A 23772-nucleotide genomic window follows, 5' to 3' on the forward strand; every position below is an offset into this window, starting at 1 on the left:
AAAATAAAGACACAGAAATAAAGGCACAACGTCTGCCATTACTTCATGAACATAATGATGATAATCCGCAAAACAGCCTGTTGTTCTTGCTACTGAATGTATAATTTCTCAGACATGACCCTGCTGTTTTGAAGAATAAAAAGTGATGTGTCATATTGCACCTGTTCGGAGATGTGCATCATCATCTGTGCTGTCTGATAGTTAGATAAATATCCCAAAGAAAAACAGAGTTTCACAAGCATTTAATTAAGTTAATACATAGTAGCCATTTAAATGTATAGGAAACTATTGCCTATTGTAATGCCTTTTAAAAACGCAGAACAAAATGCTAAATTAGGTGTGTTTGGAATCATCTATAAGTAAGTCCCTTGGACAACACATTGATGAAAACTAGTTTTAACCTTCAGATTGAAGCTGTTTTTCCAACTGTAATACTGGGAAGAAAAAGGAATAGAAAATGATTATTGCCCTTTGTGTTATAGGAGTGTGAGAGAGTGCCTCGGGCTGCCTGTGATTTCAGGAACCGTAATACTCTTTTCCCCCCAGGATTATATTTAAATTACTTTTTATATATAACTTTTCATCTTTGCGCAGTTTTCTTGTCTGCAACAAAAAAAAGCAGAGACACTTTACCTGCAAGTATGCCATATTACAGACACATAAACTACATGTATGTCTTTTGCCCCTTTGTTTGATCAGACATTATCTGCAACACCACACTGCTGCACCAACAGGACAGCATTGACTGTCACAGTCATCTGGCCTTGAACAGCTGTTGTTGTAATGTGCATTCAAACCAGCAGGTGGCTCTGTATGTTCTTCTTTTTAAGAAAAGGAAGATTCATTATGAACCATATCACACCACTTTAATGAGAGTCATTAATGCATGTCATTTCAAACATGCAGGCATATTTGATGCAGGATGCTGTGGTGAAGATGGTTGGCCAAACATGACACCGGGTGCATTACAGAAAAAGACTCTCCTATATGAATGCATTGTTGTGGTTTGCCCAATGTAATTTTACTTGTGATGACCATGATGTCTTAATTGAATACAATTCTACATATGTTTATGTCAAAAAGATAAACAGTATTATTTGGTCATTGTTGTGTCATCTCTTGAATCTGACATCCACCCAGAATTTGTTTTTATATATCAAGTAAAACATAAACATACATTATTTGGAGTTGTAAGGGGATACACATGTGTCACAATTGATATTGTTGCAAAGCAATCCCTTAACAAATACCATATTGTGAGCGTCTGCGCGTCCACGTGCGCGTCCACGTACGAGTGAAAGTATGGGCCTACAGAGGAAATACAAGCTTTTTGTTATAATCGAGAAAATAACAGCCACTTACAACGAATGATATTGCCAATATGATTGCATCTACATGTATATCTCGCAGTAGTCCTTTTTTTGTGGTTGCATAACCGTCAGGTAGGTTATTATAATGATGTGCACGTTGCGATTTTCTCCCCCTCCACCAAATCCAATCACACCCTCCCCCATCCCAAGTACAATTACGTGTTGGGTGACGTTTCAGCATGCGGAGGAGGGCGCTGGGCAGGGACCACTTGGACCAAAGAGGACTAAACGCTATTTCATTTCAGCGCAGAAACAACGCATTGAAGGCAGTGGACCAGGGCGCCGTGCTGAAGCCTAGCCCATTGTCTCCTTCAAACAGAGCAACTAAGGAAAACGGCTTTGACCAACACAGCGGTGCAGCCCGCAGAGGAGTGTCCGAGTGGTAATCATTGCAGGTTTGTAAGCCACAGAACAAAAAGGGCCGTGGACAGATCTGGCCAAAAAACGGAAAATGAATCACAGTCAAGTTTTAATAATATGAGCAAGAGCCGCGTTTTGTTGCAATCGGTGACCAACTATTGATGCTTCTGCGCCGATCGTTTTCAACACCATCATTTCGCGCGGACTTCTTTTGTTCGCATCGCTTGAATCCCAAATTCTAGTCTTCATATTTGTGTTGTAAGAAAGAGAATAGTTAGTCGCTCCAAAAACAAGATGAATTTCCAGTCGAGCGTCCCAGGGTCCGGTATCTCGCAGCAGTCCCAGCCAGCCATGCCCACTCCAGGCACGGTCCCGGCGCCAGTTCCCGTCCCGGTTCCCCAGTCCATTCCGTCCCAGTTCGGATCCGGATCGTCTGCAAGCTCAGGGGCTGGACAGTTCGGTTCAGGGACTGTTTCGGGCCAGGCTTCCCAACCTGGCTCAGCGGGCTCGCAATTTGTTTTGTCCAACTCAGCGGCCATCAGGGCAGAGATCCATCGGTTCGAGTCTGTCCACCCGAACATTTACGCAATCTACGACCTGATCGAGCGCATCGATGACCTGGCCCTGCAGAATCAGATCCGAGAGCATGTAATCTCCATTGAAGGTGAGTGTGTGTGTGTGTGTGTGTGGGGGGGGTCATGCTGGGTTTTTCCTCTGTCGTTTGGTGTTTCTCATTCAGTGAGTGCTGGGGGGGGGGGGGGGGGGGTTGTGTTTTAGTGTCTGTTTTGTGGGGGGTCTCGTTTCCCTTCCTTTTTATGTACACATTGTCATGGGCGCAAAGCACAGTGTCAACAATCACACTTTGAGTCTGTTGAGGTTGGGGGCGTAGCCGATTTCATAGTCCTGCTCGATAAGGGAATTGCCTCCACACACTGCAGTGTTAATGTTCAATTGCATTTACAATAGGCAGCCTGTTTGATTGTGTGACTGCTGCTGTTGTTTAATGGCATGTGCCAAAGGAAACGCTTCAAATGCACTACAGTCTGACCCTATCTTAATTTTGAACTCATGTCAGTGGAGAAGAGGCAAAAAAAAAAAAAATGCTAAGTCACATGTTGCATCAAACTAATTATTGCTCTGAACAAGGCAGAGGCACACACAGTGTTGTTACACAGTGTTGAGGAGAGAAGGAATGATGTGCCAGCAGAGATGATGGACATGATGGAGTGTGTTAAAAAGCCATCACGAGTATATTTTTCACACACTGGAGATCAAGTCCAAATATTATTATCTGACCCGAAAAGGATGACAGTGAGTGTAAACCAGCTACTGCAGCTTGTCAAATACAAGTGATGGTGATGCACTGTCAAGATGTGAACAGCTTAAATTATGGTGGCGGTTTGTCATGTGTTTCTCCCTGCTATTTACCCACCCATGTATCCAATCGATGACTGTGTGACACAGCAGTCAGTGGACTGTCCATCAAAGTGAGCTGACAGAGGTCTTGGGGAGTATTACAGCAACTGTCTGAATGTATGCTTGCAACACTTGCTCTTATACTGTCTTTGGTAGCAGTATCTTGATCCGAACACATGCATTTGGTCAAAAAAGGACAACAATGGCAGTTTATCTTGAAAGCAGTAACCATTAAAATTCAGCTACATGTTTAGTTTTTACTTTTGCTTCGTTTCAGTAAAATTGTCTTTTTTGGCAGAGATTATGAGTTTTCAGTGAGATAGATATTGTAATGGAATCTCTTCAACTGTTAAGTATTTTAGTTGTAACGAGTACAATTTGAGAACATTATAGAAATTCTATAAGGGGGATGCAGGAGCATGCCAATTGCAAAGATTGATGAGCAATGTCATTAGAATTTCATTCAAAAATGACATGCTCAATGCAACTTTATGAAAGATATTGACATGTTGCCTTTATTGAAGATTGGACTACTAAACAATTCAAAAATAATTATCAACAGACCTCAGGATTGTCACAGAAGATCTCATCATCATTATAAGAAATCTGATGCGTAGTCAACACTGAAAATGCTCTAGGATGTTCCATGTTTCTTGTCAATGACACAGCCCACAGGGATATACTATATCTGTTGTTATTGATTAGCCTTTGTTAATTCCTTAATAATATTTTTGAGTTTTGAAAATGTCTTTGAATAAGTTCACTCAGCATAATAATGACCACACCATGAAACCTGAAGCACAGGGTTGGTAAGTTTAAACAGATCCAATTAGGATAAAAGTCACCCTTGTGTGAAAATAAGCAACAACTGGTGGGCCCTGTGGTGTCTCAGCTGGACCTTTTGAGGAAAGGATGATTCCCCTTTTTTTTCTGATGCCTGTGGGATTGTTGCATAATTGTCTCAATGAAGGCATGTCTTTATTCTGTATCTTGATAATACCACACTGGAGCCTGTTGTGAGTTATCTCTTAGATGTACCTTTTTAAAAACAGAAAGATCGTTGTTCGCTTTTTTCATAAAATCAGTTTTGAAATATGTAAAATATGAGCAAACACTTGAACTCAAGGATGACTCCTCCTTCAGCAACTAATGTTGATGTCATAGATTTAAGGAGTGTTTTTATTGTGTTAACAATTAAACACTGTATATTTGTTTTATTGTTCTCAAAACACAACATATACTCCATTAATGTGGCTTCTGATGGTCAGAAAATGGCTCTTATGTGACACTTTACTTTAAGATCCTCCCTGAGTAAGCATTAGCCCAAAAATATATATAAAACAAGCCTCTGCTTTCTAAAGTGCCGCATGCAAAACCTGATTCTTATTGTTGATGTTTGAGATACAAAACCTCTCAGTAGAATATCACATCATCTGTATTTGTTAAGGAAGCCTGGGGAATAGATACAAGACTTGGATAGTTGTGGCACTGTGTCCACACCTGCAGGCTTATACACAATGTTTAAACTGGGAAATGTTTAACCAAAAGCAAGCATCCACTGCTAAACAACAAAACAGCAGAAATGCAAATAATCACACTGTAATCGTTTATTCATGGATCTGTGCAAGACATTGTTAGCCTGCGTGGTGTAAACTTTGACGTTATGTGTCTGAAGAAAGGCATTGAATTGATATTTCTAAGCATACACTGCAATGTCAGAAGGCATAACAGATTTGGATGTTCCCGCTGGGAAAAATAACCCATTGCCTTAGCTTTGATGTACATTCTGGTACTTTTTCATGCTGTTAAATTAGATGCAGTTGCCTTAATTACGATAACTTCAAGAGGCTTTGAAGAACTGCAACAGGAGACATTGGCCGTCTTGTCTTCACCTGCTCTGAGGAACTGCAGAGCTGTTCCTCTTCAATCTTGCATCATTGCAGAGTCTGTTGCTAAGGAACCAGTGGCTCATGCATTTAGCTGGAAATGTTGAAGAAAGAATGAATATAAATTACAGTCCTTACAAAATGTATTCCTATTATTACTAAGGTTTCCCTGCTTGTTTTGTGGATTAATAATACCTGAACATAATGATGACAAGCTATTTGTTTTTTTGTATATTGTTGTTTTTGCAGTGATGTATTGTGCTGCTTGGTTTCTGTACCAATTCATATTATGTTTCCAAATATAATTGTTTCTATTCCTTTCATATTTTTCGAGCAATTTTTGTTTGTTAATACAGGACTGAAGATGAAACTTATCTAAATGATACATGTGTGTAATTGATGATAAGCTGCAAGAGTGACCAGGACAAGAAATGTGCAAGCAAAATGGCAATGCGCAGAATATAGAGTACAGCTAAGTGGTTGGCAAGTGGATTCACTTAAAAGTCTTGAAGATGTTTCACTACTAATCCAAGAGGCTTGGGTAAGCATGGCTGGGTAATCTGTTTCGGGGCTCCCGGGGCAAAAACTTACTTTTGGGCGCATTTTCTCCAATTTCCCGAAAGGTACAATACACACGCACGCACACACATACCATAGATGGCAGCTGCGTACATTGACGAACAATTTCCCGAAAGGTACAATACCCACACACACACACACACACACACACACACACGCACATACCATAGATGGCAGCCTACGTACATTTGTTGCACAGAGCCCCGGAATCAGTCCTCCCATCCAGGAATACCACTTGGCGGGGTGTTTTTCAGTTTGTGTTAATTTTGTTGAAAACATCCCAAACACATTTGCAGGTGTTAAAATTGCCAAAATTCACATGCCACAGTGCTGCTCTGACTTTTGAATTTTTTGCTCGGTTGGAAATAAAAATGGGAACCTTTATTGACATACGCTATGAAATCCCCAGGATTAGACACTGGGGTTGCTCGAGTGGAAATCCTTTATCAATCAGGCTAAACTAAGAAATGCAATTTCCTGGACAGCGATTTGGCCTAATCCATAAAATGTTTTCAAAGGTTGTTTAGTCTGGGATTAAGTCTAGGACTGGGTTTCATCCATTTGAGCAACCGGTTGATTGGAACTCTTTGTAAATGTGCCCTTTAATGGAATATAAAGAGCCTCTTTAATTAAAAAAGCTTAATCTGTCATTTTTCTTGATAACGCTCTGTTAGTCATCATCACAGCAATTACCTTGGCCAGTTTTCTTGCCAGTGGCCATCATCAAGCCTCACTGTGGAGTGATATTGATGCTGCGGCAAAAGTCTGCTGTAGGCCTAAGAATGATGTAAATAGCAATAAGAAAAGTTGTTAATGTACTGTTGCACAACATGTATTGTGTACAACTGGACAAAACTGTTTTCCTTTTGAAACCTTGACGCTTACCTTTAACAGTATTGTTAATACACCAGTCATCAGACTGTTGTTGGAGCCTGGATGAGAGACTTGATTAAGGAGTTGAAATACATGAAGGATTGTCAATAGAATAAACTTCAGATCACTGAGATATGAAGACAACTGCAGAGACGCTATCTGTCTGTACTCTGATTTCAGTTATATTTTTAGCTATTTGTGTCAATGTGGAGGAGTGTCCCATTAACAAGATGTCCTGGGAATAGTTTTCTTTAGGTTCATTTGCAATGGTTTTCCATTTTCTAAAATCCTATCAAACATGCCTAATGTTCATTAGATGTTTTAAGATATTCTGCAACTAATTTAATAGATATGTGGATGTATGCATGCACACATATAAAGTAAAAAAGATCCCACAGTAAATGTATTACACTTTTTAGCCTCAAAGTGGCATCACACTTCTCAAAAGCAGGTTATGATTTCCGTTTGCCAAGTGTTGCATTGATGTACTGATATATTGCATTTTGAGAAATAACTGTGTTTTGAACTGAAACTGAAAAAGCTCCTGCTGACATCCATATTTCCAACTGAGAGTCCAATGTCAGAGCAAGGGCAGTCACCCAAATCCACTGCTACTCAAGAGGGGTGCTTGGGATTTCAAGAAAGGACTAATACGCCTGCACAATGGGACGTTGTGTGATCAGATAGCAATAGGGACGACACAGGGAGATACAAAAAGCACACAGACTGAAGCCTCACAGCACTCTGTCGGAATTGTGTGGTACCTCAGCAGCTCCTGGTACACACTGCATCTCTCTTGTAGTCGATTATCAAGGAGAGTGAGTAGAGTGCTCATCTAAGAGAAAGCACAGAATGATGATAATGCATCTTCCCAATGCTGCTAAAGCCAGATTTATTTCCTCATGGCCAGTGAGAAATAAAACACTGAATTATATTAATTAACACAGTTGTCATTGATTACATGCTGTCATGATGCAGCAGAAGTTAGGTAATACAGCTTTGGCGTTTTAATCCAAGAATCATGATGGGAAACAAAGTCATGATAAATAAACATTCATTAAATATGTAATGCATGCTGCTTTATGGAGGTTTACAGAGGTTTTTCAATGAGTTCTGAGTGTTTAAAGGCTGAACTGTGTGTGCATGGTTCTGGGGTCTGAATATGATTTGAGGAACTTGGCTTACAGTTGTCACTGTGGGCCACCTGTGCCAGGAAGAATGCCGCTGCTACTTCTGGCAAGTAAAGTCCCAACAATGTGCTCATTATTTTTCTAAACCATATCTGTGAATATGGATTAGAAACTGTTATAGACTTAGAAATGTTAGTCAATACCAACAGCTGTGTTGCTTACAGGGTATGTCGATATAAATTGCTGTTAATGTGGAATGCTGGTGTTTATAGAGTAGCTCAGTAAGTATTTACTAGTAGTAGATCTTGTGCCTAAATAAATCCTCATCTAAATACATCTGTGAAGCATGGAATAGGCCCAACTATGGCCTGTTCTTTTTTGTTTCTCTGCTTACAGAGTCACAGTGAAAGCATATAGGTTAAACACTGAGATCTGTATCTTTAGAAATGTTTAGACACTTATTATTTTCCCCTTATTCTGAGGCCTCTATCCTTAACACCTACAATTTCTACCATATAAAGTTCAAATACCAACCATTTCAAACCACCTCCACCAGACAGACATATTTGCAAATATATTTTATCCACTATATCAAGTTTAATAACACAAGTAAAATCTGAATTAAATCATCAACCGGATTTGACATTGTGCACCTTCGAATGTACACTTAAATTCTTTAAAAAATGTCAACCTGCAAAACTACACGGGGGAATTAACAAAGTGCAATACTTTCTGCTGTATGGTTGCCAATTAATGGATTCAGCAAGTGCCCCCTTGTCATAGCAGTTTAATGTGGATGCGCTGAAAAAGTAACCGGTAACTAAAGGGAGTCAAGGTGAATGGAGCAGAGCTGTATCATGCCGTTAAAAACACGGCATTGGTGAGATATAAGATGAGAAGACAGATACTACTCTCACTTGTTTCCTTTTATAGAGAGGGTGATTAGTTTGGCTTGGAAGCCAAGACTGGAAGCAGGATGAAATTGCTAGCTGGGCTCTTTTCAAAGTTCAAAAACGACTTTAAAGCTTACTATTGACTCATTTCTCAAAGGTCCTCCAACACTAAGCTCTTATTGGGCCTCTTTGATGTGATGTAACACAGATTAATCCAAACACCTGAAACGTGCAAACAGCCCCAATGTCAACTCGCCCAAGCTGGCCTTGATAAAAGGCTTACTTCTGATTTCCCATTCACTTTAAGATAATGTCAGATCCTCACACTGCAGCATCTGTAACAACTGAAGCACCTCTGTGTGAATCATGGAGAGTATCAGGTTTCAGCCATGTGTTGAAAAAGCCCTTCACATCACGTCTACGTCACAGGTTTATTCTTGGTAGTGTTGTAGTAACATACTTTTCCCCGAACAGATGCACGTCAGATAACGGGGCCTGCACATGTCACACCCTCAAAAGACTCCCTGTTATGTGATTAGCCCTATACAGTTTCTGTCATCTGCAGCCTCTGAGCATTCCTTCCATCCTCATTGAAATGCATTTTAACACAGCACCCGACTCTTGACCGTGGGTCAGTGGAGATGAGCAGAATTGGTGAGCTGTAAACAGAGCATTTGGAGGTCTGCGGGGTCAGAGTGCCATTTTTGAATCAGCCCTGCTGTCCTCTCCCTGCTGCAGCACTATGGCATGGCTTATTGAATGTGACGCTATCCTCCACAACAGAATGTCCTCCATTGTGCCATTGAACAAAGGCTCTCTCTCTCCCATTGATGGACAGCAACATTTTTTTCTTGTGTTTTGAATGTGGAAGGGTGGGGGTGAGCTGGTCAGGGATTTTTTTATAAAGAGTACCCTAATCTCTTATGGGCAGAGAGTGGAGGGTTGTTTTGTATCTGTTGTCTTCTGACATTGTTAATGGCCTGTGTGGAGTAGTTCTGATCTAATGTTTTATTGAATGGAAGATCCATTGATATTCTGTGCTCAGTGCCTTTTAAATCACTGGGTTTTCAATACTGAATAAAATATGTTCATCCCAGCCATACATGAACCTGTGGTTGTTCAGCATTAAGCAGCCTTATATATATACTTAAATGTAAAATGACCAAACTATAGAGTTTCTGAGAATATATCATGATGTTATATTGACAATTATAGATTATAACTAATATGGCCAATTGAGATGATGTAACTTCAATTAAATAAAAACATTTACTGTAATATGGGCATCACCAAAGATATACGATTATTGTTTTATCTGCAGCTCAACTGTGCTGCTTTACTCTCTCTTGAATGATACGTTTTTATGTTGTGCATTTTTTACAATTTGCTGAATCAATACATCTTCAAATACTTTCCATATTAATCAGTTTGTCTATAAAATCTCAGGAAAAATTGCAAGCCCAAGGTAGTGTATTTAAATGCCTTGTTTTGACTGTCAGTTGCTCCGACACCCTATACCGTATCTAAACACGTCACATCTCAACAAGCCATCATGTGTTTACTTAAACAATAAATAAATAATAGCTTCAAACTATTACAGCTCTACAATCAATTGATTTATGAAACCAGAACTTTGCAAATAAATGGATAATGTATATAACCTAATCATAACTCACAGTTTTAGTAGGGTTTTACGATATCTATATTTCCCTCTGATTTCATTTCCTTGTTTTTTTTATGCCTGAGACAATAAAATATGCCATAGGTTCTTGTTGTTTTTTTTTTTTCAATTTGTGCATCATCCGTATCCTATGGTGGAAGTGCTCATGTTTCCTGCCAGTGGGGTAGGACTGGAAGCAGATGGCTGCTGACAGAGGAAGGGGTTTGGAAAGCCGTGAGTGAGCAACAGATGGAAAGGCGCATATGCCTCCAAGTCCCCTCAGCCTGCCAGCAGTCCCGTGACTAACTGTGGGAAGATTCTGGCCTCATCCAGGTTGGGGATGGTTAGAGGATCATGGTGAAGAATGAAGTGTCTTCAGAATTGAAATGGTAATATGAGACCAGTTTTTTCTCTGGAAATTCCACTGTGGCAGGATTCAGATAACTTTTAATTGGGGATGACTGAAGAATAGTTGCAAAATATCAACGGCGCAAGAAGCATATTGTAATTGATAAAACCCTGTTTGAAAGGGCAAGCACTGATCTTATATTAGTTATTTAGGAAAAGAGGAAATCTCATACAGGGACTTTTCTGGTCCGCAAGGAGCTCATTTTCTTCACTGATGACGAAAATGCCGGATAAAGGAAGTGTTGCCTACAGTATGTGAGGACCATAATGCTGAATATGACTAAGCCAGCACACCGCTAGCTATAGTCTTATTGATAGAAGACAGCTATGCCTGCTCCCGGAGAGAAATATAATTGAGAACACGCGGGCTATTTAAAGGATTCAGGGCTGTGGAAATTCAATGTAATTCCCTAAAGAGCTCAGGGACATGTCACAGCGTTTCTGCTTCAGGCAATCCTTTAAGAGTTTGTTTCCGCATAAAGTTTGTGGCATGATACTTATAAGTTACTTTTTTTTTCTTCAGATTTCTGAATGAATTTTGTTGATCAAAAGGATGAAGGGCTGTGTCTCTATGTTGTACTTTTATCACAGCTTTTTCCTAACTGAGTGTAACCCTCATATCTTTAAAACAAATAGATATAAACCAGTTTTTGTGAGTATAAGTCAGTTCTTTCATGTCTTGCTGAAGCCCCCCTAAGGGTAGCCTCCTGTGGTGTGGTCTATAGTAGTTGAGGCTGTGCATGTAGCAGTTTGACATTTGCTCTCACTTGGCTGTTAATAGAATATCCTTACTCTATAAAACTTATCACTTCTTCTTCACAGTTTATTCTCATTTAACTGAGAATAGTGTAAGCGTTGTCAGCAGTGCTTTTCTGAGGTTGAACTTCTTGTCAGTACAGCTTGTTTAACATGTGCCAGCTGAGCGTTATCACCCAGGTCCTACATTCCTTTTGTAGATGTCATTGTTTTTGATGGTGTTGTGGCATGTCCTCTGGCCTTGTGCTTGCTGCCTTCAAAGGACTCTCTCAGGCAACATGCCAGGCACTTGTTTTCCCAGTTTGTTTGGGAAAAAGTATATGTAGTTGTAATTGTCAAAAGAAATACTGCAGTGGAAAGTTGATTTTTAATAAAGTATCTGCATCTGTTACTCATCTTACATCTGAGATATTTTTGCTCACTTGTTTTGGGAATCATAGCCAAACTCTTAAGTGGGGTTTGTTGTAAAGTGTTATTCTGTGGGAATCGCTTGTAGAGGAAATGTAATGTGACCCCCATTTATTGTTTATACGCCCATTTCCTGCTTTCCCCAGACTTGAATAACCCTAAAGTTGTTCCACTGCTGAATCCCCACTGGCCGTGACCCAGGATTCATGTCATGTGGTGGGGTATGTGAACTGCATACAGGGCCTCTAGGAACACCATCGCAGGCCCGTTTTGGACCCAACCTCTGAGGACAGGATATTGGCTCCAAGCTTTAAAGAACTCACTTCCTGTGACACTCTTTGGCTAAATGTTGTCCACTCTTTTCATGTCTAACTTTGTGTGTGTTTCCTTTGTGGGATTCAGAGTGCTCTTAAATTTCAGTTTGAATGGACCCTTTGGTCAGTGTTGCATAGACCAGATGCTGCCCACAATGTAGCCATAGTCAATGATTAATGTGATAACATTTTAAAACTATGAACATTTTAAAGTCTGAGTCATTTTGTTTCCATTTTGCTAGCAAATAATGACTTGTGGTAAGCAAAAATCGATAATGCATTACTCCCCTGTAGAATTTTGGGTCTAAGTTTATCATTGCACATTAAGCCTTAATTTTCCTACTTTTCTAGAGGCAAAATGGTTAATATCCCTTTTGTAAGGAATTTAATGACGTAAGTGCTGCAGTATTTGTATACATATGAATAAATCATGAATAACAGTGCAAGGAAGGATGCCCTCTGGCAACGAGACAGCACATTTATCTCACAGTTCAGCCAAAATTATAGCAGGCCACAACATGCCAGGACACAAGAGGCCAAGAGCAAACATAAGAAGGCAAAAACAAATCTGAATACGTAATTCATAAGTCATATTTTTATAACCTGCCAGTTAGGAGCTATGTTACTATGGAGATTTGGAAGAAAAAGATTACCAGAATGCTACAGTGTTCGCCAAGCACCATTTGGTCCTTTGTTTGAAATGCAGTGTGTCAAATAAGTGACAGTGCTGTAAACTGATCTTCTCCATCATTTTCTGTGTGAACGGACACTCTGCCGTGCCCGTTTGATATAAGCCCTTCAGTGTCTTGCTCAGGCCTGTCTCACAGCAGCTTCTCAATGGCTCCGGTTTGGAAGAGGAGATTTTCCTCATCCAGGAGTCTGGCGTGAAAAGTGCACTGTTCAGCAGCCTGACGCTGTTCTCAGGAGATGAGCTCTGCCTAAATTTGTCTTTGCAGACCGGCCTCGAATGAAATACTCCACAGCTGAAAGGGAGAAATTATGACACTTGTGTTGCCACACACTACATCTCAGGCCCTGTTGTGCTCTTGGGCCCATTCTGTTGTGAAATTGGACCAACTGGTGTCTAGAGATGCACCCTGCTGCTGTGTTAAAGCATAGTGAGCTGTTTGTAACCATTTTGCAAGATTTACTGGACATTTACTACATCAGCAAATTGTTTTTCTCAGTAGCACCGTGCTGATGTCTTGCAGCGCTCTGTGTTATTTTCCAAATACGAGTAGTTGCACAAAAAATATGTTTAAAGCCAGGGATAACTCACTTTGCGATTGTTTGTGTAGGGCCTCTCTGAAAATATTTACACTACTAAATTGTGGCTTTTCACACAATTGGCATCAAGAGACCCTCCACTATAAAAAAGGTATCTTCTGTTGTGTCAGAATCTGGCTTGGAATCGGGCTTTGGCCTTGAAAATAATTGGCAGCTAATGTAGCTCCAAGCTAATTCAAAGGTACATTTTGTCTGTTAACACAATAAAACAAATCTTCCCGTGGTCTCCTCATGCCAATAGGGCTTTTAGTAAATGGGACCCTTCGTTTAGCTGGCTGGCAAGTGAGAGCTTTTCCACGATTAATGGTCCACTTTCAAAACAAATCCTGTAGCCACACTCACTCACCCTCATGGATTGTCAGATGTCACGTTTGGGGAAAAGTCCATCTGACAAAAACCTTGGTTTAATCCATCAGGGCAAACACGGGTAATTTAGCATCAGCAGCAAGTGGAGCTGTCCTTGTGTCTGAAATGAGTCTTTTAGACAGAGAAGTGGGGAATTCAGTGAATCGTGTACTTTTGCAGTGTAAGAGCTCTTCTGATGCATCTTCTCCGGTGGTTGAGTGTAGTGTAGATCTGTTGGTGGATGGGTAGGCAGTGGCATGTTATGTAACACATGTAGGTGGCTGGAGTAGCTCTGCGTGAGCGTGTTTGTGTGTGTGGTGTGCATGTGGTACTATCTTGATGTGTGAATATCCCCACACACAGGCCTTTGACCTGACCTGGATGGGTGTCTGCTGAGTGCAATACCCCGAGGATATGGATGTAATGGGAGTTTCGGTTTGTGGGGGTGGTAGGGACAAGGTATTAGAGCAGTGTCATGTTGTGACTGAAGGTCAGGAATTGGGGTTGAGTTTGCAGTGTAGAAAAACCTCTTAACACTGCTTGTCTGGCAGAATCAAAATATACTATTTTAGGGGATTATAACCTTTTGTTTATACTCCAGCCTCTCAATATCTCTATAGCCTCTGTGCAGGTAATTGCCCCTGGATCACACTGACTGCTGGCCCAGACACCTTTGTTTGCAGCTGGGCCAGGACTAGACATCCTTATTTCTGACAAAGAAAGGTTTGGATATCATCAGATCAGTCCTCGGGGGATAGGTCCTTCTGTCATTATCTGATCCTGAGCTACTGATGTGGTATATTTTGAGAGATGGGATAATTCAGCAGTATATTATTGCTCCAAAACATCTACAAAAGTCTGTTTGCAGCATTGACTTCGCAGATGAGGGGCATTTAACCTTTCAGTTGCCTTATACGTTAACTCAATAACTTCCAATATCTATCGAGTTAGTGAAACACGTCCCAGCATGCACAGGATGAAATAATGCTTTGAGAAGTAACCTGTCTGTCATTAGACAACAACATACTGCAGACAAACACACTCACAATGAACAGAGGTCATTTCCACTCAACATGATCAGCATGTTCTCTCACCTGGGAACAATACGTTTTATGCTAACACAATTGGTCAATTAATTGGTTAACACAACTTTATGGACTTTATGGAATTTATGGACAAAGTTTAATTGAGAAAGAATTGAGAAAGTAGATGGCAGTAATTGTTCCGAGGTGCAATAGTTGGTTGCACCTTCCTCCACCATGCTATTAGTTTTGGTTTTCACGCCTTGATTCTTTGATTTTCTCGTACACATGTCTGGTTGGTCACAATGACTCAAAACACATCTTGACTGCAGGAGGAACTTAGCAGGCTATTAGATGATGCTCTGTGTGAATTAATTGGTATACTGATGAGTCATTAAAAATTCTTCTGGTTGCACATGACCAATGCTGAGCAATGCAACACCTTAGCCTGCACTGACTCAAGGACAGGGATAACTGCTGAAAGGCCAAACATGGTGTGGTTTTGATGACCATGAGTTATTGGAGATGGACTCCGACTAAGAAGAAGAAGAAGCACTATACACCTAATTTCTTCCAAAACATGGAAGCAGTTAGGCTTGTTTTGTTATTTCTACAGAGCCGTGTTTGAATATCCTGGATAATTTGTCCTCTTGTTTCCATCTGGAGAAAAAAAACACCCACTCTCACTAACATTTTTTTGTTGGATCCCTTTTTATAAAAACCTCTATGGCAAGGACTTCAAATGTTCTCTGTTAAGAATTTTATTTAAAAAAAAAAAACATCAAACATGTTCACGCAGTAGAGAAGCAAAGTTTATTCTTTTATGGTGTGATGGTTTGAATAGAAATGTCATTGTACTTGTCCTGGGTTATTCTGTCTGACTTAGGTGGGCAGAAACTTGCTGTTAATGCAAGACAGTGACAAAAACAAGTGTGACATGTCTGGTTCGGTGGCATTCATTTGAGATTCCTTATATGTCAGTTCTGTTTTTATCAGGTTTGATCGAAGCAAAGGGAGGAGGGGCTGGGATAGAAAAGATATATGAAGAATCCACTTACTCAATTAAGAATCTGATCGTCTGCTGATTTTGCCCACTGGAGATTGAACAGCACTACTAACGATGACCTAAATTCAATAAGGAGCAACTCTGATATATTTTGATGTGATGTTGCTGAACAAGAATGTCAATCTCATCTACAGTTTTATTCAAAAAGAACATATCGGTGTTGCATTTCGTTCAATGTTTCGGTTCAATTTTGAAACATAACAATAAAACGGATCCTCAGTCTGAAAGGAAAAGGTTGAATTTACCACTAAATGTTAACGTCTGACATCTTCGGTTTTTAGTTGTCTTACAGAAATGTGAAAATGTCAACCATCATACCTTGACAAGTTGTGTTTCTATGTGATGATTTTATGAATTATTCATTTCATATTTGAGATAGATTATTCAATTCCTTTATTGAGTTACCTTAGAAAGCTTGGATGTCACAGGCAAGTGTCAACAAACTGTCAACACACTAAACTTTCAACTGACACACTCATTATTATACTAATGAGACAAAACTTGGCTTGTTGATAATTCATTTTCAAAGTTGTCAAACTTTTGATCACATTGGCTCAAATAAAGAGAACAAAACAGAATAAATAATGATAAAAAACAGACATTTGTTGGCAGTATTCCCTTAAGTTATTGCTTAAATTGAAAAGAATGATTGTATGTATGCAACACTTTTGTCATCAGCTTTTTGTCCCCTTATATTTTGAGTAATTAAGATACCATGCAGTTATACGTCTGCTGAATTATGATAATGTGACATCAAAGAATCAAAGCTTGATTCAAATGAGCGAACACAATCCTTTGTGTTTTATCTGTTAGTTTACAGAATTGTAATCATTAGTGTTTCTAGTTAACATGTCCACCCTCAATTCTTGGTTTACCAAATGCAAATAGTTTGGCTGCTATCAATGTTCTTCACACATCTCTGGAATATGAATCTAGCAAGCAAGTCATAACTGCTTATTCATCCGTTCTCTGCTTTTCAAATATGAGTTTTCTTTGTCTCTGACAGAGAACAGATGCCTGTGAAACCCCAAGTTAAGGCGTCTGGTTTTGAATCCGACTATAACAGCAATATTTGTTTTATATTTCTGACTCAACAAATATTTAAATGTTTTTATTTTGGGGTGCATGTTCGTTGTCCATATTTTTTAATATTTCAAAAGGGGGTTGCCACTGACAAATTAGCAATATCTCACAATTGTTGCCAATGACAACCTGGCAACCGTTACTGTCGAGCCCGAATGTAATGCTTGACGTTGGTCACATACTCTTGAATGTGATGGATATGTTATTAATATGCTCAGGGGTCATGTACTACTAGATGTGGGTATACATATAGGCAGAGCAATATCATCGACTCATAATTGAAGACCTTTCTGTCTTTCTGAGTAACCAACTGATGTCTGATCTGATTTATATTCAGCTTCACATCTATCAAACTTCTCATTGATTTTCTTTTTCCTCTCCTTCATGCTCTCGCTGCCTTTGCCCAACCTTGATGGACACCAAACATCATGCAATTCTGCAGGTAAGCGTAAAAAATACAGACCAACATCAACTCGCAGTCAAATATATATTGTTTCATATCAGGACATACAGTTAAAATGTTTGTTTGAAGCTAGCCTTCCATACTGGACTGATTTATGTGTTTCACCATCTGCTCTTGGGATCCACAAGCAGAACAAGTCCTACCTCTTTGCCCTCTCACCCTCAGTAGTTTTAAAAGCCAGCTGTTATACAGTACTTGAGTATCAGTAAGGTTGTGCTTTGTTGCAATGGACATCTGGATATTGTGTTTGACAGCTAAACACAGTAAAAAGTTAATAAGAAGTACAAACATATTTGCTTTTAATAAGCTAAAATACAATACAGCCAATACAACGATAACCCTCCTAGTATGTTAACTTTCTTGATTTGGCATTCTAATCTGTTCAGAATAGATAAGAATCAAGCACTTTTTGGTTTGTGTACTGAATAGAAATATCCAGTGATCTAATTTCTGTCGTATGCTGTGTGAAAGGAGAGGCACATATGGCCCAGGGCAGGTTATAAGCAGGGCAGTACTGCTGATGAATTAAGAGGTCTTTTCTGGATCTTCTTCTAGAGCATGGGGATTGCTCATTATGATAACCTCCCAAAGAGGATCCCAGATGGGGATGCCATCCTTTCAGCTGGCCTACTTCTTTGCCACTCCTCACACGTAGCAATTGGTCCAATCCGCCTGCACCTCTTCTCTTGCTAAGCCAGCCATGTAATTATTGTGTACATTCTGGCGTTGCTGCAGTAGAGGATACTCTTCTGATGCAGAATTTCCATACAGTGAGCTTGTGTGGTCAAAGCCTGCCTCGAGTAATGGGAATGGCACTGTAAATTGTGTTCCTAATGTTAACTCAGTCATCTGTAAGATACGAGTAAAACAAGAACATTGTAGTAGTGGTAAAGCAACTGAAAATTAAAAAGTCTACTATACACAGGAACAACAAAATGTAACCAAAAATAAAGATTTCTCTCTTGGTTCCTATGACAACATGTTAAGCCAATTGATTTACCAGTAAAAATAATAGTCAGTGTTATTCACTTCTTATTTGAAAGGATGTATCAGAAACTGACTGAAAGCCCGTGATTTTAATCTTACTTGCGAGTAATAGTTTCATTGGTATCAACACAAAGTCCATTCATACCTCTATTTCATCATAATAATATCAATAATCGTATAATCTCAAGCTGGAATCCAAAATCAATAAACCTGGTATGTAATTCTTATCATATTGTTTTTATTTATTCTAACATGGTTGTAATGTGCAGCTATGTTGCAGCTCTGAACTTTGCTATTATCATTCATTATCTGCACTAAGTATTTGTCATCTGACATGTAGACTGACTCATGTGGTGTGTCACTCAAAACAACACCCACACCATTTTAGCTTTGAGTTTTAAGGACTGGTAGAGATCTCTACAGTCGTGCTGCAGTCAGGTATGAGATTCTGTGGTTTGAAGCTGTTTCAAGCTCTGCATAGCGCCTTCAGATTTGTTTGGAAGTTGTTTACGTCTTTTAATTACTCCCTGTCATCATGTTGACATGGACAGTTTGGACTTGGCAATAGCTGGCCACACAAACATCATCTTAAAAGGCATGTGTGATAAAAATCCACGATATGATGAATGGCAAATTGTGCACATGTTAGTCATATCAAATGTCATGGAAACAGTTTTGTGAAGAATGACCGAAACAACCCCCTACAGACATGTGATACTGCTTCTATTGAATCATGTGTACACGTGTCTAAATCAGATGATCCATGACTTTATCAAAATAAATCACAACAAAAGGGGACATTTTACTAACACAATTATACCTAACATCTGATTTCAAATCAAATTCATTCAGCCAGTTTTCTTTTCAGAATGTTCTTATTCAGCATTTGTAATTGCAAAGGACAGAACAAAAAGCCTAAAAATCTATCAACTGGAAACCATGATTAGTTAGTGCAGTATATTTTTCTTAATGTATTATCAATTCTGTATTTAGTAATCAACAAAGCCGTTTTCTTATTCTTGAATTTTTCGATTTGGCCACCAGGGGTTTGGAGGGCAGTGATTGAAAAACGTACACAGCCACCAAGTTAATAATGGAAGTGTAGACTATAGAGCTCCTGCGGTCACGTGACTTTTGGTTGGGAGCCACCATTTTGGCAGTCAACATGACCACCGGTGCCAGTGTTTTCTTACCGAGCGAGTATACTTCTCATTTTAATTCAAGTGAAATTCGGCTTTATAGTACAAAATTAGAGAGATTAAATATAAGCGACCCATATAATTCACCCGGTGTGCTTTTCAAGAGCATAACCTCCTGCTCTGAAGACGATGTACCCGACTTGCGCTACGCAGACATCCACAGCTATCTTGTAAGCTTTCCATCAGTGTACTCAGGAGACTCCCTCAGAGCGTACAAAAGCTTGGAGGCTTACAAATGGTGTCAGTCCGGCTTCGTAAACAACATTCAACTGTGGAGTCTTACATCCAAAAACTTCGGCATCATCACTGCAAGGGTAAGTATTAAATTATTCCAGTTTGATAGGCAGTGTCACGTTAGCAGATATCTTTGCCTGCTCTACTTTGTGCAGTTTAGCCTTCTGCCTTCTGTTAAAAACCTCCAGTCTCGTTTTATGTCTCCTCTTCTCTGGAGATGGAAGGTAATCGAAAATTGAGGGGATAAAATCCGGACTCAACGGATTATCACTCTTTCTCCCTACAAAATAAGAAGGAATATTTCAACACGGGTTTGTTTACCACTAGCTTGCTACAAGCTAACTTGCTAACTGGCTAGGCTGCGCCAGAGCCACACTTGTTGAGTTAAAAAGGGACATCACAGTGTCCGTTAGCTATAATAACTGGGTGCTACTTCTTAAATTAAACTAATTAAATTTAATTAAACTGACCAGAAACTTTTTGTAGCATTGTACTGTATTCCTTCACCCACCTGATATGAAGTGATCACTGCATAAGCGAAAGCCAACGGCCGGGGGGTCCCATCTTTCAGTCTTTTTCTGAAGGCTCCTGGCTCTTTTAATCGCTCCAATCCACTTCTCCCTCCTCTCCGCGTCTTTAGGAATGCGATAATACGATACACCTTTCTTTTTCCCACGCCTATTTGTGCAACCTGGTGCACAGCAGTTATCCACCATCCTTGACAGTCTGCCAGTGCCTGTCAATTTACTGCCGCGATGACTGCCAAAATGGCTGCCCCTGTCGTATCTCGTCACGTGACCAGCATATATGACATCATCTGCAGGAGCTCTATACCTAGCAAAACGGGGAACAACATTAGCATTTATTCGGGATCCTGTTTCTGGCAACTGGATGAATGTAAGTGCAATGTATTTTAAGCTCTGATTTTGGTCTTATCATAACCTTAAAAAAGTAACGTTATGTGTGTGTTTAGCTTGATAGGTAGCGCTACCTTAGCCAACGTTAGTCACAAACGCTAACGTTAGCTTTGTCTCCTGTAACGTTGAACGTAAATGACTCAATGAATGTGCATCGGTATACAGCGGGTTGAATAATGACCTAAACTATATTGTGTTGCGTGTCGATATTTGCGTACATTCAAAAACAAAACCACTTTGCATTTAATTGTTTTTGCAAAATGTTTGGAATCGATTATGCTAGTTGCTCTTTGAGGCTTTTGTTGATTTGTGCTGCATGCAAACGTCATCATTCTAACAACAAATGGAAAGCAGGTGTTACGTTTACTGGGGTCTTCATTTTAGATTAGCATGCTAACATTTGTTAATTTGTTAGCACTAAACATAAAATCAGCTGTGGTCGATTGAGCTGGGTGAGATAAGAGGTTCAGCCATATCTCTACAAAATGTCAGTCAAATCCAATATTTCTGTCCGGCCTAAAGACGTTGAACAACGGACCAATATTATTAGAAGGGTCTTTTTAGCCAGTACCATGCATTTACATGCCTTCATATTTGTGCATTTATCAATCAATTCATCAATTAGTTTGTAGTGACTGTAATACACATAATTCACCTCCTTCTAAAGTGTGGTTCTACACACTGTTGTTTCATGCCTGTAAGTATGACCGTTGGTTTATGCTTGAAAGTACAACTGTAAAAAGGGATCGTGGTCCCTTTAATTAATCTGTGTTTACGATGACGTGGAGCCCCATGCTTGTTGGTCAGGACAGCGCCATCTTGTTTTGTTAACTTTGACTGTGATTAAACGAGACACGCATTGGTGTGCTGAACTGTAATGAACGTCTCCTGCGTTTCATTACGATCTCCACAAGTTCATCAATAATCCTGCTTTTCTTTGTTTACATAAAGTTGTGGGTTAATGTCAAAGGCTACAAAATGACTTGACTTCTTATAATTATAATAATAATTTATCTATTAGTTGGTCTCAATTATAGATCCCCATTATAGGTGATTATAGAAGTCAAAAACCTAAATCTTTTCCATGTAACAAGCTGGAGCATAGTTTTGCTCTTTTGATTCCGGCTTTTAAAGAAACATGTCGATGGTCACACCTCCATACCCCTCTGGTTAAAATCACATGCTATTTTTTGAGATTTTCAAGCAGTATTTTTGAAAATTGCCTAATTTATTTAAGCACACATTGTAATACAATGCTTTGACTGATCAAAGGAGAACATTACTTTAAGTATGCTTTTATCAGTGATGTCTTTTTGTAACATCAGAGAGAGCTGTATCGGATGTAATCGTCTTGAAGACCAGAGGGTCAACAAAAGCATCTGGTGATGGAAGGCTCCTGTCTCTGTTTGCTTTTCCAGTCCTGTTTCGGCAATAAACTCTAACATTGAGGGATGTGACAAAGGTACATGGGCACTCTTTGTGTATGAATCTTTACTGGGGAACCTGTCGAGTGGCTCATGGCTTCTCCAATTTAATAGAGTTACACAAGATCTGAAGCCTCATAGTTAAAACAGGAGAGTCATAAATCAATCTGCACAGTAACAAAAGCGCAGCAATTTTGTGAGTTGTTCTCTGTGCTCTTATTTTTTCTTCTTCTTCTTTATCCTCAAATTCCCTTTCCCTCACTTTTTCCTTTATGTTTTCTGGGGAAGATAGAAATTACTGCACCGGAACATGATGGCCACATCCGTTCTTAAGTTTTGGCTCGCAGAGTATGTATGCTAATGATAGCAATTTGACTGAAAATGACAAAATAATATGCATTTCTTTGACCTTCTCATATCACCACTTTTCTTCTCACTTAATTTCTAAAGTGCAGTTCTCTCTAAGGCCATCATTTGTAGGCTCCAAACCTTTTTTGCAATAGTTGCCACTTTCCCTTTTCTCATCAGTTTTTTCCAAACAGTGGTGGGGGGGGGGGGGGAGAGGGGGGAGAGTCTCGGATTCTTTGTTTCCTACTATTTTCTTTGCATTCTTTCAGCATCACATTGCAGGATTTGGCAGGATCATCTCTTGAATGTCTTCCAAACGTTAGGGAATAAAATAGCTAATGCAACTCTTTCCATGCTAGTTGAATGTAGAGTTTTGGGCCAGACGATTCGCTTTGCCAGTCTTGGGAGTGTGAAATCTGCTGTGACATGCTCGCTCTCTTATGGTCTTTCTCTCTCTGTCTGCTGTCTCACATTAACTCCGCTACTCACTCATACTTTACTTATTCTGGTCTTTTCACTCTTTCTCTTGTTCTCATACAAAGATTTACTCAGGCCCTAAATTATTTCAAACTTTGGTTTCGACAATAATTATCTACACTAATGCTTGAGTCAAATTTGTTTTCAGCTTTAATGTTGTTTATGTTCTGATTTGCATGTTTTTAGCCAGCGCTGTTAATTTGTTGTTGTATAATTTAATGTGAATCACACTTGTACACGCTTTCTCTCTGATTTTATGCCTTAATATCTATTGAATAAAACAAAACAATGGCACTGTAAAGTAAAAGTAATCAAATCATTATTTTTCTGTAATACACTTTTTCAATTGGTACTCTGACAATGTTTTAATCGCTTTGAATTTACTGCATGTCATTTTACAAATAAACACCTTGCTCAAGCACAAAGACAGGGGGACCGTTAGCCTCCGTGGCCATGCCTGGCATAGTACAGGAGGAGGAGAATGGGACTCAGTCACCGGATGTGTAGTCAGGAACCAGTCATCACTCTCTTCCTAATCTCTCTGTTCACGCCCCTGTTCACCACCATCTGGAGAGGATGCCAGAGACTGGCCTGGTTGTAGAATTAGATTCACGGGCTCGGAGCTCCGCCAGGCTGGAGAGGAAAATCCTGTAGGGAAAGGGCCTTTTTGCAGTTCCCGCTTGTCTGCCCTGCGTCCTTGCTCTGTGGTATTGGACAGCAGCCTGCACTGCTGACGTAGGCTGCCCTGCCTCCCAATAAGACAGCATCCAGCTCATCTGGCATCCAAAACATGGCCATAAGAACCATTCATCTGACAGTGGATTAGTTAAAGGCCGCAGACAAGCATCACTTTGGGGACATATTGAA

The 23772-nt window shown here is 39.7% G+C and overlaps 1 protein-coding gene across 1 annotated transcript in view; it reads left to right on the forward strand.

The window, feature by feature from the left end:
* Nucleotides 1-1572: 1572 nt before the first annotated feature.
* Nucleotides 1573-23772, forward strand: part of agap3 (ArfGAP with GTPase domain, ankyrin repeat and PH domain 3) — a 109349-nt gene continuing 87149 nt past the window's right edge. Inside the window, exon 1 of the mRNA XM_063885819.1 lies at nt 1573-2394. Within this exon, the coding sequence (XP_063741889.1) occupies nt 2025-2394 (370 nt within the window). The 5' untranslated portion in view covers nt 1573-2024. The remainder of the gene's footprint in view (nt 2395-23772) is intronic.

Source organism: Eleginops maclovinus, chromosome 6, assembly GCF_036324505.1.
Source record: "Eleginops maclovinus isolate JMC-PN-2008 ecotype Puerto Natales chromosome 6, JC_Emac_rtc_rv5, whole genome shotgun sequence".
Classification (NCBI taxonomy): Eukaryota; Metazoa; Chordata; class Actinopteri; order Perciformes; family Eleginopidae; genus Eleginops; species Eleginops maclovinus.